Genomic DNA, 18023 nt, shown 5'->3' with positions numbered 1-18023 from the left:
CGCACGACCGTGGGAAAACAAGCGTTATACGAGGATGGCAGACATGTAGAAGTACAAAATGAAGTACCTAATTATCTAGATTTAGCATCAGATGAATGATTACGTTTGCCCTGATACCGCTGTTAACTGAGAAGGTTTATCGAGGGTCGGAAATGGTCTTACACGTAGACAGACAAGGATCCCAGGCTGTGCACGAGGCTGACGGAGGCGGAGTGCATGCGTGCGGCTCCCGGTAGGGCTCGGACAAAAAGATGCCCCAACGTCAGATTTTAGTATATAACGTGAATATAACCTATCATATTAGTGGCCCATCCCCATCGGTAAACCTACATGCTGACTTGGCTCGTGTTGGGTGCGGGGAATTGACGATCTGAACACCAAGTCTACCAGTAGTAACCTTAGGCCTCTACGTATACTGAGCACTGATTACTATAACAGGACAGGCGAAAAATGTCTATCCATAAATATACAGGTGTCTCGGATATTAGGCAATGCATGTACATGCGAGTCCGGGCTGTGTTGAGTCTATGGAATAAAAGGATTCGGCGACTTCTCGAGTCTACTGTTTCCCCTCTCAACCTCGTATATGCCGCTCCGATATATTGTGTAGACACTGGGCTCTCTTACATATGGACAAGCCACCAGAAGAGATGGTCCTATTGATAGATATTTCCTGACAACTTCATCGGATCCAGCTAAGCGGTACGCTTGCTTGCAGGGAGCATTCATGCCGTGTAGATATTGGGTAGGCACGCTGATCTGGCAAAGCCCACAACTGTCAGCATCTCCGCCGCAATGGCCGGCTTTCACTCGAGGCTTATCATTAGCACTAGCATACAATAGGTATTCAGTGAAAATCCGGGGTTCGGTCTTCCAGTCCGCCACTTCCGTGTAGATCGCTGACATGACATCCGAAGAGTTCCGCACATTCTAGTTATGGATTACTTTACTACCTAAAAGTGGTGCCCGTTTGGAATCTCCTGCACCCAGATACTGTACTAAACTCAAGTATATTTGGTCCACTTTGAAGTCATATCACGAAAGTTCAATCCCTGAGGGTCGTATACAGGTACTAACACATTTCAAAATTCAGAAGAATAACGTGCAACTTCAGGCCTCACTATTCTACCAACTCAAAATCACAGGCAGAAAAAGTGATACTTTAGGTCAGGCTCGCCATGACCAAATGGCATGGCAAGTGCTTCGGATAGGAGCATATCACCCCACCTCTTGAACTGGATCCAAATGGGGTAGGCCAAGGTCTCGCCTTACCAATACTAGCAATTTAGCTTCTTTTCCTAAATAATAGTATTGTAGAGCCCAGGTGATCGCAACGTCGGGTGCATCCGAAGAGGCGACGTCACTGAGATGACCCATGGTTGCCCGCAGATGAAGGCTGTGAATTAGCCAAATTCGGCAACACAGATATGAACGTGCGATATATTTAGCATAGGGCTAAACCTAGAGAAGTGGCACGGAAATAAGGCCAACCATGTACTCTGGCAACTGTCGGAGTCTCGATTGGCCGCTGTAGGTGTATACTGCTCTTCTACAGGTCGGTTCGGATCTGATATCCATCATGTTGGGGCAGTGAGCTGTTCAGATGACAACCATATGACAATAACGTTGTCGTTGTTGCATGGGGCTCTTAGGTGTCGGGCCGACAATACCTACTTTGGGAGACAACACGAATGGCTATGTCTCATTCTATCCACGGATGGCTTCGTATTTGTGATGTGTTCTGGAAATAGTAACATTGAGGCAACTTCAAGGCCGCCTCTAGAGATGGCTGAGTTGTCCTGCAGTTCCTACCAGCAGCTTGCCTCGAGATGTCTATATAAACCCCAGTGACTGCTGCTTCAATTCTCATTTTCAGATCAACATCAAGCATCTTCACTACTACTTCTCCAGTACAAGACCAACCAAAGGCCACCCATCTCCTCACAAACCAACCATTCAAGATGAAGTTTTCTTCCACCTCTGCCCTCGTCGCTGCGCTTGTCGCCGGTGTCAATGGCGCCAGCATCCCTCGAACCCAAGGCTCAGTCCCCATCACTTTCATCGGTGCAGCCGACGCTCAGTTTACTCAGGACTTCCCAACTGACGGAAGCAGCGTCGCCATCAGTAAGTAGATCTGACTGAGTACGCTTGAGCTCGTGAAGTATCTCTGACCATCCCAGCCAACCCTCTGAGCATCTCCCACATCGCCTCCAGCACCAACGGCGTTTCATGCGTGTTCGATGGCATTGACAAGAGCGTCACTGTTGTTTCCAATGCAGAGACTGTAGACGTTGGTCCTCCCCAGACACAGATCTCGGGTTCATGCGCCGTTGGCGCAGTTCCTCTCACCCAGCACGAGCGTCGGGAAAATGACGAGGATGTGGTAATCACTTTCGTTGGCGCAGCAGATGGCCAGTTCACCCAGGTCTTCCCGGTCAACGGTGTCGCGACTCAGATCTGTACGTATACCCGACCTGATCTTTACTAGCCCATAGACTGACAACTATTCCAGCGAACCCTCTCAGCATTTCTCACATCGAGTCGCACCGCCCAGGTGTTTCGTGTACCTTCAATGGTATTGACAGCAGTGTGACCACTGTCACCGGTGTCCAGACTGTTGACGTCGGTCCTCCCCAGACCCAGATCTCTGGTACCTGCCACAACCTTTAGAAGTGATGTTACTGTGAGCTAGATAGCTTTCGGACTGTCCAAGGCCACACACCAGCTGAACAAAGGACTAATCTTTGAACGACCCCATGACTTTCCTTCTTCACCCTTCGGGTTACGTTTCGGATATCATTATATTTAAATCATGAGATCTTGCGTCTTTTTCTGTTACATTTATACATATCTGTTCATGTCTCTCCCTTTGATGTGTTATCTTATTGATGCTTTTGCTTTCTTTTCCACATTTTGTTGCTAGACCTTGATGTGATAATGATATAGCCAATTCTTAATTGACAATTGACAATTACATAATGGTCCAAGATCCTGAGCTGACCAGTAATACTCTAGACAAACTCCTAATCGAGTGTTGGGTCGTGGTTCAAGATCCCCATCAAGATGTAAGGTCAGGTGATGACATGCGACCTAGAACCTGTGCTGACGTTAGCTGAGTTAGGCATCACTTATGCTCGATCACAAACTGTATTCGGGTTACTTACAGCATGGTGCTCGAAGGACACAACTCGCGAATAAAACTAGAACATTCCGGAAACGCCGACGCTCATATCTTCACATTATTGATATAAGCAAAAGTGCATACCCATTGTAAACCACCTTGCGGTACTCAGTGGCAAACGAAGCCCGCCATCGGCCGAGGATCAGCAGAGCAGAATGCTCTTTCTAGGGTTTCAATTACACCTCGAAGCGCAGATATGGCACGAACCTTCCACCGGCTAAGCTATGTTAGTAGCACGAATGCTGTAATCGAGACGTAGGCCAAGCCGCGGCGGCCGAATCGTGAAGGCTGAAGCCTCATCGAGAACGGCTCGTTCCATGGGTTGGCTCCCGTCATGATTGGAACCACCCAAACACCAGCGCGAGTTCCAACGACTAGAAACTCTATATGGTCTGTCACCTGAACATTCTGGCGTCAATGATTGGGACTGTCGACTTCTTCATCCGTGGAACCCGAAGATCTGGGGTTGTCTGGGGTTCGCATCACTCGCTTGTGGTTACCAGACGCACCGTTTTTGAACCTCAGACTTGCTCGCACAATGGAATTCAGAGTAAATACGCGATGTACGACACTATACAGGATTTTACTATGGGTGATGACCTCATCGGGGGTATATGAACCGTTCCGGCTTTTCAACATATAAAATGTCCGTTGTATCGTCCGCTTACATTCTCCTATACTGATACTCCATTTGTGGATTCAATTGACCCATTATTTTTAATATATTTTTACAAACTAGACAATGGGGCTTCCTAAGCTGAAATTACCTCGCGCAAATGCAGATCGAGCTTACAAAGATGAGCCGGACCCAAGACCATCGGATGCCGTCCTCCGCCAAAGCGCGAACGGAGATGATGGTCTGGTAGACACAAAAATCCCTTTTCTGACATTTCGGTCATTTAGCATGTGTGTAGTCATCTCAATGGGTGGGTTTCTTTTCGGTTATGATACCGGTCAAATCTCCGGATTTCTAGAGATGGAGGATTTCCTCCAGCGATACGGTGAGCAAAGGGCAGATGGTACTTATTATTTCTCGAACGTTCGGTCGGGCCTGATTGTTGCTCTGGTACGTATAGTTCCTGACTCGTTTTATATCAGCTACCCTGCTAAGTTGACGATAGCTGTCAATTGGCACCTTAATGGGCGCATTGGTGGCCGCGCCGATTGCGGATCGGGTTGGTCGCAAATGGTGTGTCAGCGGGTGGTGTGTGATTCTCTGCGCCGGGATCACGGTCCAGATCTCTTCTCCGACAGGCAAGTGGTATCAAGTTGCGTTGGGTCGATGGGTTGCTGGTCTTGGTGTGGGAGCCTTATCCCTCCTGGTCCCCATGTATCAAGCCGAGACTGGCCCCAGACATATTCGAGGATCCTTAGTCAGGTAGGCATAATCCGCGAACGTATGACTCGTATTCGTTTCTGACACAGCAGCAGTACGTACCAGTTGTTTATCACTCTGGGCATCTTCGTTGCCAACTGTATCAACTTCGGTACCGAGAAGAAAACCAGCACGGCCTCCTGGCGAATTCCAATGGGAGTAACGTATATCTGGGCTATCATTCTTGGGTTCGGTATATCGATGTTTCCAGAAAGTCCGCGTCATGACTATCGAAAGGGCAAGGTGGACAAGGCTATTTCGACGCTGGCAAAGATGTATGGTGTACCCAAGAACCATCGCGCGCTGGCGATTGAGTTCGACGAGATCAAGCAAAAGTATGAAGAAGAGGTGGCACGCGGTCAAGTCTCATGGATCCAGCTATTCAAGGCCCCACGAATGGCGTACCGCGTTGCTGTCGGGGTAGCCCTGCAAGCCTTGCAGCAGTTGACAGGTGCGAACTACTTCTTCTACTACGGCACGACCATCTTCCAGGGCGCCGGAATCGAAAACAGCTACGTGACGCAGATGATCCTTGGTGCGGTCAATTTTGGTTCCACATTCCTGGGACTCTATCTCATCGAGAACTACGGCCGTCGTCGCTCATTGATCGCTGGCGCGCTCTGGATGTTTTGCTGCTTCATCGTCTTCGCTTCTGTGGGCCATTTCTCCCTGAATCGGGATGACCCGCCGTCTACGAAGACCGCGGGTGTGGTCATGGTCGTGTTCGCCTGTCTGTTTATTCTGGCATTCGCAAGTACCTGGGGCCCCATGGTGTGGACGATTATTGCTGAACTATACCCGTCGGAATACCGAGCTCGTGCGATGTCTCTTGCGACGGCGTCCAATTGGCTCTGGAACTTCCTGCTGGCATTCTTCACGCCGTTCATCACGAGTGCGATCGACTTTCGGTACGGATACGTCTTTGCGGGTTGTCTCTTCCTTGCTGCAGGTCTGGTTTATTTCGCAGTCATGGAAGGGAAAGGTCGTACCCTCGAGGAGATCGATACGATGTATGTGTGGAAGGTGAAGCCATGGCACAGCTCCAAATATGTCTTTCCAGAAACAGAGCCGAGCATCATGGAGAAACGGAGGGCGTCTCACGCTTCAAACCCCAGTACCAACCCAACGACTATTGACGACAATCATGAGACTACGGTGTGAGAGACGTAGATGTCTGGCCTGAGCAGGGCTGTGTGGTTGAATCACATGCTTCATGGTACCCTAACCATGCAAACCGACCGCGCATCACTAGAATTCCCATTTATGATATATGATACACCCCTTGAGATGGTGAAGAGGTCTATTATGTCGCGATTAGATCGCTTAAGGTCCATGTTTTCTTGGAGTATAACGAAAGAGGAACCCTGTTATCACCCAGACTGGGTTTGTTAGCAATCGCCGACCACTTAATGTATTTTTAAATTGATATCGCTCAGCTTTGCTATTTGGCTTTGTTATTATGTTTGTATGATAACTGATACAGGTTAGCTTTCAGCCAATGGTTACTAATATGACTTCATCATGAAATGTTGTCTTCGAATGGAATGCCCAGACGAAACGAGATGGAGAGCAAGGAGCGGGTAAAATATGGGGAAGACCGACAGCAGCCACCAATTATGTCGTAAAATCAGGCATGGAATCGACACCCCCTCGCAATTTATACATCATTCTTACCATGTCCTGTTTAGTTGACCATTAAGTTCGCGGCGCTTAAGGTACCCACGGTAGGCGTCGCGAGGCAGGGGGAAACGGCTTGTAAGGGGCTCCAGGTAAGGCGTTTAGGGCGGTCGAGACTGTCCTAGACGCTGGTATCACACTGGTAACTTTGCAGTAGCCCAACTATCAGGCAACAGAACGCATGGTTCGCAAGGATCTCGACCACACGATTCTCTGAGCGCACCCACGATGTGGCGTGTCGCGTCGTGTTGGGTGGGGGAGGGGGGTAGCGGTGCTGCACGGATCATCAGGGCCTGAGAGAGTAGTAGAATGCGAGGAGAATGCGATGCGTATCAAGAGGTGAGATTCCTCAGATAGGGCGGCATGTTTCGTAGGGTTGATTTCGTCATGGCGCGTGTGCGTGTTCACGAAAAATGTGATTTTGTCGCGGCAGCGATGTGACCAAGAGATCCATAGTGGATTCTGACTAAACTAGCCTTTCGGGGAAAAATATAAACTGTCGATCATCCCTCAATCTTCGGCCGAAATCTCGGGGGTTAATCAGGAGAGAGGAAAAAACATGGTCGAAGCTCCTTGCATAAATCTCGGCTACGACTTGTTCATTAATTTATCTCTGATACCGACCTTCAACAATCTCCGCCGGTTTAACTCTCCCTAATTTATTCTGATTATTCAGTGTCACCGTTCCGACGCGTCTTCCGGAGCAAAACAACCCCAGTCTATTTTTCTCATATTTTTTTTGAGATTTGGATTTCCACTTTCGTGATTAATGACTGGGCGGCATTATCAACGTCTCGCGCCGAAGGAAGAACTTCCGCCCACCCCTGATGATCATAGTCCTGTCGAGCAGAGCAAACGCAAACGAGCCTCATTAGCCTGTCTGGAGTGCCAGCGACGACGTATAAAAGCAAGCTTTATCCAAGGGTCCATTCATCGTCAGCCCTAACGTTGGTCCATGATCTCCCATCACTAACCTCTTATCTCTCCAGTGTGGCCCTGGCCGTCCATGCGAACCATGTTTGCTCAACAGACGTGAATGTATCTACAATGAATGCAACGACAAACGCCGCAAGATCTCCGCCGAGGCCACCGAGCAGAACCTGAAGTTTTATCGCAGCGCCTTGGAGAATCTCTTACGCGCCATTCAGATCGGCTCCCAGTCGGATGTGGACCACATCATCAATGATATTCGCAAAGGCGCCCCGTTATCGGAAATCTCTCGCACAGCCGCCGACTGCCTGAATAGTATGGTTGCGACGACGACGACGGCAACTACAACGGCAGCGCCTGATTCGGCGAAGCAGGACAATGTCGAGAACCCTGGATGAATTGTCATTCCATATTGGTTGTTCAAATTTCCCCAGAACCGTTGCCCGCGTGGAAAATCCTTATGTGGTATGTTCCTGGAGCCCTCATGGGGGGAAGTGTGGAAGCTTGGTCCCGCGTTCACGACGTCTGACTTGGGCTTTCAGATAACAAAATGGACTTCGGTGGTCGTATTGGTGCGCTTGGTCTACAATGGGCTGCAGGGTCTACCGTGCCCCCCGGTATTGTTGCGCGACTGGCAGGGCTTCTTCTTTCTGGTCAGATAGGCGCTCTTCCTTGCCATTCTTTTTCGGTGTCTGAGGATATACAGGGTATAATGAGGCTCCGTCCACCCATGTCAGTATAATGAAAGCAAGGCGAACAAAAAAAGTCGCAAGGAATCAAATCAACACAGGCTCTTGAGGCCGTATCCACCTGGGATATCTGCAGAGGGGAATACCGCAGTGGGGAACTCGCCGTGACGCAAGTAACTAGCCTGTCATCTTATGTAGTACATCCGTAGATAATGTATAATGCAGATTCAACCTCTGTCGGAGTTATTATTAGAGATAATTTTCAGAAAGCACACGTTGTGAAGAATCCGAGTTTCTTATGATTCCCAGGCACTTGATCATGATCGGAGATGTGATGAAGTATTCAATGGGTTTACAGGATTCTTTGGCAGCAGATCGAGGTAATATATATGTTTACTCGCAACGCAAGGTTGTTTTTGTGGACATCGCCATGATCAACTGACGTCGAATTGATGATATATATTTGCCGCGTTACCCATAGGAGATTCCACCTAAGTTACGTAAATTGTACAAATATCCGTTGGACACCGTCTAGACTGCCCCATCGCTTACTGCAACTAACCTACAATAGTCCGAATCGGCCAGTATCGAGCAAAGGAACATGATGTGGATATGTTTCTATCACGAAGAGTGGCGATGAGTAATGATGTCATGGCGGTTGTGAGAATTTCCGGACCGATAATAACCTAATTTTGGAAATTATAATTTATACTAGAAAATTAAGGTTGAAATCATTTTAGAAACAGAAACATTTATTTTTATTATTTATAATGATTAGCTGCGTACTGAGACGCGGAATTGTACCTTTATAGTAGAGTCTTCCTCTCCTTTTAAGTCTTTGTCTTCCCCTTTAGATAAATAAATAAATAACAAAGATATAAGATAATAAGACATATTGTACATAGTTTCGAGAAATAAAAATCTTAAATCCATACTGAACAGTTGATTATCCTTCCTCGTAGCTCACATGTTAAAAATACCGGCGATGATGCTGCCATCCGAAGCACAACCGAGGTACTGAGGATAGCTGCGGTAGAACAGGCGTTATAGAGGAGTCTAATGCTATTATAGAGGGTGTAAATAACCTTAAGGTATGCTTCTCGCATGGGAGGACCCAGGCAGGCTTGTTCGAATCGGATATGCTTTCAATGTAATTCTGCGTCGTATCCCTAAATCAGGAAGTGGTTAACTCGTTCTGGTTGAGGTCTGCTTCCTGACCTTGTACCAAGGGCTGAGGTCATCACGTGGAGCATTTCCTTGACCAAATGCTTCATTCGCCTGACATTGTTTTCCTCCGTGCACCAATGACCTGGGCTGTGGTGATGTTGCGATGAGATAGGATGTGTCGCGGATTATGACACTTGAGATATAACACACCGTCAGGCAACCCGTTAGCTTAATTGCCTTTCCGAGGTCGCAGTTGAAGTATAGGACCCTCCTTTCCACTTGTAACCCGATGATACAGTTGAAACTCTCCTGGATTTGTTCGTCCATGCCTGCCGAGCGCATGCCCGCAGCCCAGCTCGCCATTCTCTGTGTGGGATATCCGGAAGTCATATAGCAAGACGAGTGCCGCTATCGTGGTTAGAAGCTCTGTAATTGCAAGATGGCGACCAAGACAGGCGCGTGTTCCAGCAGAGAAAAGAATATACGCCGCGAAGGGGATGTCCGCTTGTTCTTTGCAGATGAAGCCGTCTTTCTCGGACAACCATCGCTCCGGTATAAAGTCGTGCGGCCGAGGAAAGTATTTCGGGTTATGGTGGATGCTGTAGATACCTGTCCCAACTCCGTAGCCACAGGGTATGAATTCGCCGTCGATACTCGTGCCCCCTGGTCCAACCTCCCTCCACATACTCGACCCCACAGGTGGTGACATCCGCAGGCTTTCATAGGTACAGGCGTGGAGGTAGTGGCAGTTCCGTAGTGTTTCGTCTTGGCCAATTCCATCTACTACGCTAAACTTGGTCCTTATCTCGGCCGCTAGCTTTTCATATGCATGAAGGTTTTTTCCGAGATAGAAAAGCGCTGCACATAGTGCAGTAGAGGTGGTATCATTCCCTGCATATGTTAACATCCAGAGTAATATATTATCAGAGTTTCGATTGAGGATCAATGTAAATCTTACCAGCGATGGTCAGCAACATCGCTTCGCTGCGGATCTCTTCAGGAGTAAGTGGGTGATCTGTGCTTTTGCGCTGGGTGCCCAGCTGCTCATATATACTCTGCCCCACGCCATTTTCAGACTTTCTCTCTTGTATAATTTGGTTAATGAAAGAATGAATTGTTTTATTTCCCGTGGAGGCCCTCGGAAAAAGCTTTCGGTCCAGGCGGCCTATATATAACTGTGGACAGTAGAGCAACACGCCTGTTCGGAGGTTGGATTCCTCGATATGCTCAAGCAGGTGTCGATAGTCTGGGCAATGGATGAGATCGTATGACTTGCCGTAGATGAAGTCGGCCATCACGTTGAAGGTTAAGTAGCTACACAAATCTGACATCGTTAAAGGATGCGACCAGCCGTTAGCTTCATCCGGCAAGCCGGCATTGTAGGCAACATGGTAGAAACTCTTTACGTGGTGCAAGAGGCGTTCATTGACGCTCTTCATCGCCGACTGAGAGAATCCTATGCCAATCAGCCGCCTATGACGAGCATGCTCCTTCCTATCCATAATCGTGAGTAGATTAGGGACGAAAGATGCTTTGCCCATGATCTTGTCCTTTCTGAGATCTTTGCCGGAGAGGTAAATATCTGTTTTGAAGAGGATTCAGTTTTGGACCAAAGACATGATTTGTATAGCGGTAACGTGAAGTAGTGATGCACACCTTTTAGTCCAGTCACGGTGTCGAAGCAGAGATGGTTTGGTACATAGCGAATTATGGGCCCTGTCGAACCCTACCTGTTGTCAACTCTTAACGCAACAAGTTGGTGTGATATTCTAGACTTAGAAGTTCGTACCATATTTCTTGCGACAGAGCCATATATCCAAGTGTACATCATCCTTCCAGGCACAGTATGCAGCTCTAGCTGCTGTAAACTTGGCAAGTGTTGGGCCAGGGTATTTGGCCAATGGGTGAAAGAACATTTGATAAAGACAAAATGCCACGCCCTTGGGGTATCAACCATCATAGGTCAACCGAGTATGGGACTATCGTACACACTGCCACTGCCAGAGATATACCCAAGCAATACCTGATCGGTAGTTCCATGTCCAGAATATTGAAAGATTTTGACATATTGTCCGCCGTAATTTTGCCGTGAAGATTTGGGACTCGTAGAACGAGAATGAGATCTGGTTTACCTTGCTCGTCGATGAAGAGTTGTATTTGGGTATTTGAAGGCTACCCCATGGCCTTGGAGAAACTGTATAACTATCAACGAGTCGATGGCGGCCAGCCTCGCATAAATTAAACAGTGGATGCCAGCGAGTGACAGCCCGACCCGGGAACTTCGGCTTCTGCAGATCCTGTTTGGCAACAAAGTTTGGGAAAACTAGAATTTCTTCACTTCTACATACTCCCGTTCATTCCGCATGGGCCCTTAACTGGATGTTGCTACCTTTTTCTTGCTCCTTTTAAAGACAAGCTCATTGTGCGATTGTGATATCCATCGGTGGTGACGTATGTGGTTTGTCTCTTACCGTTAGACGTACTTGCTTGTCGCAAGCCCTATACTTAGAGGATCATCAAAAATGGTGATTTAGGATTGACACGACATGTTTGAATGTGTCAATGTGTCTCCAATCATGGGTTATGAACATACTGATTAGCCTAGTGGTTCAAATGTGCCTCACATTCTTGATGAACTTCATCATACAGGTTTGTTTTGGGTTTGAGTGAACACGTAGTGGAGGTACGGATTTCCGCTGATAAGGAAGGCGATTTATCAAGCGATGAACATATACAAGCTATCATGACCATTGCTGAGGATGGCGTACATGGGTACCGGGTCGTAAAGCCGAAATACTCTTCCCTCGCTCTTAGCATATAGTCTCACAACAGCAGTTTGCTTTGAAGCGATGAAATGTCGAACATGTCTGGTCCTCTTATTGCCATCGGTATCCCCGACTCCCAGATTTATCCTAGGAATGCCTTGACCTCTATACCTTACCGCTGTACCAGGACATGTCTTGATCTGAATTTCTTCAGAAGCATGATGGCTTTCGGGAAGGGCATAGGCTTGTCATCTGGGTGTCTGACAGATCGATATCTGTATCTGTGGTAGCAGGTGGGGCAGTGACTGTGTATCCTACTTTCTATATCTTAGTTTTCATGTTCCTTGCCCCAACATTGTAGATTTAGCTCCACATCTTTGAGATTTGAGGTTCAATTGGAGACATTCCTATCTGGATTAGTGCAGTACAAATCTCGCCGCTGAGTAAGCGGAGAGGGTGTTGATTGGTCGGTTACTATGACCAGGCGAAAGAGCAGACGAACGACAGGGACGGGAAATGAAGACTGCCCTCCTCCATTGTTCTGATCATACCTGCGGATCAATCATGTTCCTTGTAATTTGACTATTCCCAATAGTAGTTAAAATGCCGAAAGAGACTGTGTCGCGCAGGACCAAGCGGGGTTCATCAACGCCCAAGAGACAGAGGCGCAGAGCGTGTGATTCATGCTTTAAGAGAAAGGTAATATCCTTCCCTAGCCAGTGTTGGATGGAATGTGCCCCATCGTGTAGATCTCAAACTAATCATACGGCTTCTGCAGATACAATGCGATACGGAATTTCCGCAGTGCAATTGGTGCAAGCACCATAATCTTGCTTGCACATACAACAGACTTCAGACTCGCACGGAAGCAAGGTATGTAAATTATAAGATTACCCAAGGGTAGCTATCTATGCATTCTGCCTCCTCAGATTTCTAAGTCCCTCAGTCGTTTGCTTATCGAGATTGCTGGCCAAGCTGTCGAATCATACCACCCCTTTGACGATTCGCCACTAACCCTGTTCATTTCATTAGGGACAAGCTACACCTGCAGTTCTCTGGGAAATCATCAGAAACAGACTCTAACCTTGGAAGCCCTAATATGAATGATCAAAGTCAGTGCAATACGTATCACAACCCTTTCCAACACACATTGACGTGTCTCGTGTCTACCCAGGTACCTCTACGAATAACATGGGCCCAAACACAGGGTCAAGGCGCCCCCACTCTGCGAGTTTTGGTCTAGACTCTATGGCCTGCTTTAACTGGATGCATCTATTATTCGATAAAGGCCAGAGATGGATTGAATCTCGCACCGGAGAGAAAGTTCGCTTCGAGGGGCTATACGCCCTTGATCTCCCTTGGGCCAACACACGTCGGCTTTATATGGAAACCCTTAATGCCGGCCTCATTCATGAACTTCCAAGCCGATGCTCAGTGGAGGGCTACACCAAACAGTATTTCTCGTCATTTCAAAGCCTCGTCTTTCCCGTGATCAGCAAGCCACTTTTTGAGAAGACCCTAGATCTTGCGTACGGACCCCGTAGCTCTTTTGGCTCTGCTAGTGCTAGGTCATGTGTCTATGCATTTCTGGCTGTGGTGAACCTTTTCGAGATTGGTGAAAACTTCCAGGAGGCTATGGACTGTGGATACTTTGCCTCGGCGGCGCAAACCTTTATGGTCCAGATCACTCAAGAGATGACAGTTGATGGACTCCAAGCGGTGATAATGCTTGTAAGCAGTTATTTGCTTCCCAAGGGGTTCCCGCCCCTTAAACAATTCATGCGGTACTAACAACAAGCAAGATTCTATTCCAGTACTTCCTAGGAGATTTACAGGCAGCAGCAGTATCTGTATCAATCGCCACTCGCCTCCTGTATACACTTGGCGCCAACACAATGTCGGGCGTTGATTCATGTGGTTGCTCACAGCCCTATGACAAGAATATCGAGGAATGTCACTTACGCGATCTATTCTGGGTTTGCTATTCATTCGACAAAGATATCTGTTTGAGAACCGGACAGCCCCCGGCAATCAACGACAGCTATTGCAATCTCACACTCCCACCAGACTACGCGCGTCTGCAGGACTCTAATATTCTACGACATAGTATGTCGATGGACAGCCACACTCTCCCCCTTTTCCCTTGGGATCTTCGACTCTCCAAGATCAAGTCTGAAGCATACGAAGCTCTTTACTCTGCTGGCGCTCAACGCAAATCAGACTCGGAAATCCTCTCAAGTATTCGGACTCTTGACGAAGCACTAGAGCAGTGGAGGGTATCATTACACCCTGACTTCCGGCCAACATTATCGTTCTCTCAGGAAATGCCGGTTTGTGCGAACTTGAACACGCAGGCGGTGATGTTGCGACTTGCGTACTATCATTGCGTTACTATGATCCACCAAGCCAGTGAAAGAGGGAGACTGTCCGACGATTGCAACGAAGGTCGGCTTAGTGGGATAAATACCAGTACCAGCCTGGCCATTAATGCAGGCACGTCAACGCTGTCCTATCTTCAGACAGTATTGCCGGTAGTGGAGGGTGAATGCTTCTGGTAAGACGCAGTACTCCAAATATCCCTATTGAGAAGCTCTTCACTAAGCACAATGTCTTCAAAACCAGGGTTGTCCTCTTCTACGCCATAACCGCCATCTTGACCCTCTTCCGTAATATCCTGCACAACCCTCTCGGCCCTGAAGCTCATCACCACGTGCATATACTGCGCGAAGTTCCAGATCTGATCCGCAGAATTCCCATCCGGAAGCTCACTCTCGGCGAAGTTATCCACCTCAGATTTCTGGATGGGTTCACCACCGAGCTGGCGAGGTTAGGTGCATGTGCCATTTCTCAGGTGCAATTAGAAGCGACGGATATCAGAGGTACGCAAACATTCGCCTCAAGTGAAGAATGGCCTCTATAGTAGTATACGATGTACAAAATCCTAATCGCCCCCTGTTCAAAACAAGAAGTCACAAAATCTCAACAACCTAACACAATAACCAGCTTATTCCCCTCCTATCTCATACAATGACTAACCCCAGCTTCAACCAGCAACTTACAATACTGAAAATGCAACCATACCACAGGAGGCGGAAACAGCGCCTCACTCGTGTGCCTAACACCATTGAAGAAGATATTCTTCAACCGAAACTCAGCCACCCCTTTCTTAGTATCGATATCGACGGTAATTTCGGATATGTTATCCATTTCATGGGGTTTATCAGGATCCTCAGTTGGAGATGATCCACCCCGCATAACGATAGATCTGGGCGTCTTTTCTAGGACGATGAAGTGGTCTGTTACGATTATTCCTGTTCTGAATATTAGCAAATCCTAGGTCTGGAGATAGAAGCTAGCCTCTGTAACAGAGAAAATACAAACCTTCATCATAAGAGCTACTAAGTAACTGCTCCTTACTCCATAGCATAGATTCATTGGCTCTATCCTTACACAGTAACGTAAGAATCTTCCGTTGGATTGCGTAGCCTATTTACCACATTCATAATTATTAGTCTTGCCTGCTATAATTACCCCGACTCATCGTCTCACGATCGACCACAGACATTGGAAGTAGGAAAGGGAACTCACCATATCCACCCCAAACACCCCCACAGAACATTTCCAAAAGCTTCGAGCCACCATTAAGCGCATCTTTGACCAATCCCGGTTTTATTCTAGATAATGGAACCTCCCGTACGCACGAATCATCCAACGAGGGATGTTTATTCGGATTAAACCTCCGAAAGTACTTGCTCTGAAACAAAGGATCATTGTCAGGACCGAAGGGCTCGAAGTAACAGTGTCGTGACCATAGTTGCCAGCTTGTGGCTCCGGTTAGGCCTGCTATGATGGTGTATTTGCAGAATGCGAAGACTTTTGGTGGTAGGAAGCGGTTGAATTGTCTGAATGTGGACATGATTGGAGATGGGTAGGGGTGAAAGGTTTATTACTTGGAGGTGCAGAGAGTGAAGAGAGAATAGAGCTGAGTATAAATTTTCAAGATGCTGCTGGGTATTTATAATGGGTCTAATGTAGGTACCGGTCATTGATGATATTTATAGTTGTGCCTGCTCTGGCCGCTTATTCAGCGGATTGTGGGATGTGGTTATTTGGGGTAAAGCTTGGATTGGTGATCTCTGAAGATATGTGGGATGCAGACTTTTTCTATAAGACAGAGGCTGTTAGTCTGATGTTATTTATGAAGAGGGTGGGATTACTGATTCATAAAATTGGAATTAATGTACATCTACTTGTAACCTGCAGAGCTCCAATTAGATGGCTACGGTGGGTCTATCAATATCAATGACCCCTAGGATTTAGAAGATTAGAAATATAAACCCAACGAGGGATCAAGCCCGGGAATTTTACATATATAAGACCCGGGTATAATTGATGACATTGATATCCAATGAGCAAATCGGAGATCTCTAGATCATGACAGCGGTACATGCAAGCAACAGAAATAAATGAAACCTCCTAAGAAAGGTGAAATGGTTGTGGGATACATCCTCATGAAATACTGCACCCATGTAAATATTCCATCGCAGTCTTGTTCATACCCTAGTCCCTACTTCACAAAAGCTCCACCAACGGTGCGTTGACCCTGCCGTCCCAATCAAAGACCTAGATGGACCGTCCTATGACCATCAGGCGAATGCCCATGCGTTCGCATTCCGATTTAAGATCGTCGATTAGAAGCATGGCCAGTTCCAATTCCCCCTCCTGCAAGTGGAGCACAATACGTTTGAATTGAGGTATGATAGTGGTGTGCTGTCTAACTAACAACCTCAACTCAGAGATTAGGCCGAGGATAAACGCCTGCACAACGTCGGTGATCTCGAGGGACTTGAGAGACGTCGGCAGCAAGTCAACTAGGCATTGTGGAGCAGCGTCGTGGCTGTCCCTGATATTTACACCTGGGAGTCGCATGAGGTTGGCATGCCTCATGGACAGGTGTTCCAAAACAATGAACTCCCTGAAAGAGCCGAACGGAAGATCATCACGTCCAAGATAGTGTTGTACTTCCATAGTCCTGTGCTTGGCACGGAATCGGCGGTATGAATTGTGAAACTCGATAGAGAGAGCTTTGAGGGTTTTCTTGCGAGGGGCAAGACCCTGGCGGAATTCTCTAGGATCGAAGATATAAGAGGAGGGTGCATCAGATATTACACCAATGTCGACCTTGAAATGCTCGAGCTTGGGGCATGCTGCGATCCAATCGCCCATGCCGCGACAAAAGAAGGCCGGTGACAACACAACTTCAGTGACCGAACTCACGCGGTCTATCAAGCGGGAGATATTCGACGTTCCGACGTCCATTCCACCAGAAGAGTCCCACATATTGACGCCCTCGATCGTACGAACAGCCGGCAGATGAAACCAGCCCAGTGCAAAATGTGGATTATATTTGAACTGGCCTTGGTAATTTATGAGAGTGACCTTTTGTAGCAATGGGAACGGAGTAGCCGTGCTAAACGGCCGTCGGCCCAACAACGCTTTGTCCAAGATACTAGTCAATAACCATTGATTATCCCCATAGCCAAGCGTGATGCTCTTCAGGTTATTCAAGCGACTGAGGAGTACACCAAGCCAGGCATCTTCGCATAATTGTCGTAGCCGCATATTCCACGAAGCTTTCTCGCGTTCCGATTCACATATATCATCAACGATATGTTCAATTGTCGAATTCCACCGCGGGCTACAAGCCTTAGTCAGGGACGGATAATCCGGATGAAAACCCCGTGCGAAGCCAAAATTGGCATCATGGACGAGTTGTGCTAGGTCAGGACGATGCCACAAATACTGGATGAGTTCAACTTCTCTGGTCCCGATGGAGGAAATGTGAATGGATGAATAGACCGTAGTGGGGTCAAACAGCCACTGAAGCCTGCGAGAGCATTTGCTCAAGGCTAGTTTCGAGAACACATCATCGTTGATGTATTCTCCAACTAATAATATCAGCTCATTCGGCAGTATATCCATTTTGGGGAGTCGGTGTTGTTTGGTGTTCCGGCAGGGCCAATCGAAGGAGTGGTGATCTGTTAGGAGGCAGCAGTCTCGATCTATTTGATTGCAGGCAATGAAAGAAGAATTCGCTCATCATGACATACTACTACTCCTTACAATGGCACTGCCTTCACGAATATCAGATCTAATCTAGTTTCTAGGCGATATGAAATGGCAATATGAAATGAACCCGCGGGTCAAGTCTATGGCAGTGCAACCAGTGCTCATACCAT

The 18023-nt window shown here is 47.5% G+C and overlaps 5 protein-coding genes across 5 annotated transcripts; 3 read left to right on the top strand and 2 right to left on the bottom strand.

Moving 5' to 3' along the window:
- Positions 1-1961: 1961 nt before the first annotated feature.
- On the top strand, positions 1962-2729 carry AO090020000258 (uncharacterized protein; the record flags this gene model as incomplete). The annotated part of the gene is made up of 4 exons (XM_023238084.1): positions 1962-2124; positions 2181-2459; positions 2513-2622; positions 2697-2729. The coding sequence occupies 4 exons, from the start codon at positions 1962-1964 to the stop codon at positions 2727-2729; spliced, it is 585 nt and encodes a 194-aa protein (XP_023092767.1).
- Positions 2730-3923: 1194 nt separating this feature from the next.
- AO090020000259 (sugar porter family MFS transporter) lies at positions 3924-6814 on the top strand (the record flags this gene model as incomplete). Its single annotated transcript, XM_023238083.1, has 4 exons — positions 3924-4247; positions 4303-4559; positions 4613-5713; positions 6709-6814. The coding sequence occupies 4 exons, from the start codon at positions 3924-3926 to the stop codon at positions 6812-6814; spliced, it is 1788 nt and encodes a 595-aa protein (XP_023092768.1).
- Positions 6815-9248: 2434 nt separating this feature from the next.
- Positions 9249-11059, bottom strand: AO090020000261 (cytochrome P450; the record flags this gene model as incomplete). Its single annotated transcript, XM_023238082.1, has 5 exons — positions 9249-9910; positions 9978-10601; positions 10676-10735; positions 10809-10959; positions 11012-11059. 5 exons carry the CDS (start codon positions 11057-11059, stop codon positions 9249-9251), a joined length of 1545 nt encoding a protein of 514 aa, XP_023092769.1.
- A 2833-nt stretch (positions 11060-13892) lies between these two features.
- Positions 13893-14342, top strand: AO090020000262 (fungal specific transcription factor domain-containing protein; the record flags this gene model as incomplete). The annotated part of the gene is made up of 1 exon (XM_023238081.1): positions 13893-14342. One exon carries the CDS (start codon positions 13893-13895, stop codon positions 14340-14342), a length of 450 nt encoding a protein of 149 aa, XP_023092770.1.
- A 2065-nt stretch (positions 14343-16407) lies between these two features.
- AO090020000264 (uncharacterized protein) lies at positions 16408-17766 on the bottom strand (the record flags this gene model as incomplete). The annotated part of the gene is made up of 1 exon (XM_001824558.1): positions 16408-17766. The coding sequence occupies one exon, from the start codon at positions 17764-17766 to the stop codon at positions 16408-16410; it is 1359 nt and encodes a 452-aa protein (XP_001824610.1).
- Positions 17767-18023: the final 257 nt, after the last annotated feature.

The sequence above is a fragment of the Aspergillus oryzae genome, chromosome 6 (genome assembly GCF_000184455.2).
Source record: "Aspergillus oryzae RIB40 DNA, chromosome 6".
Classification (NCBI taxonomy): Eukaryota; Fungi; Ascomycota; class Eurotiomycetes; order Eurotiales; family Aspergillaceae; genus Aspergillus; species Aspergillus oryzae.
The sequence above is the reverse complement of the archived record's forward strand: the minus strand, read 5'-3'. Positions and strand labels throughout refer to the sequence as shown.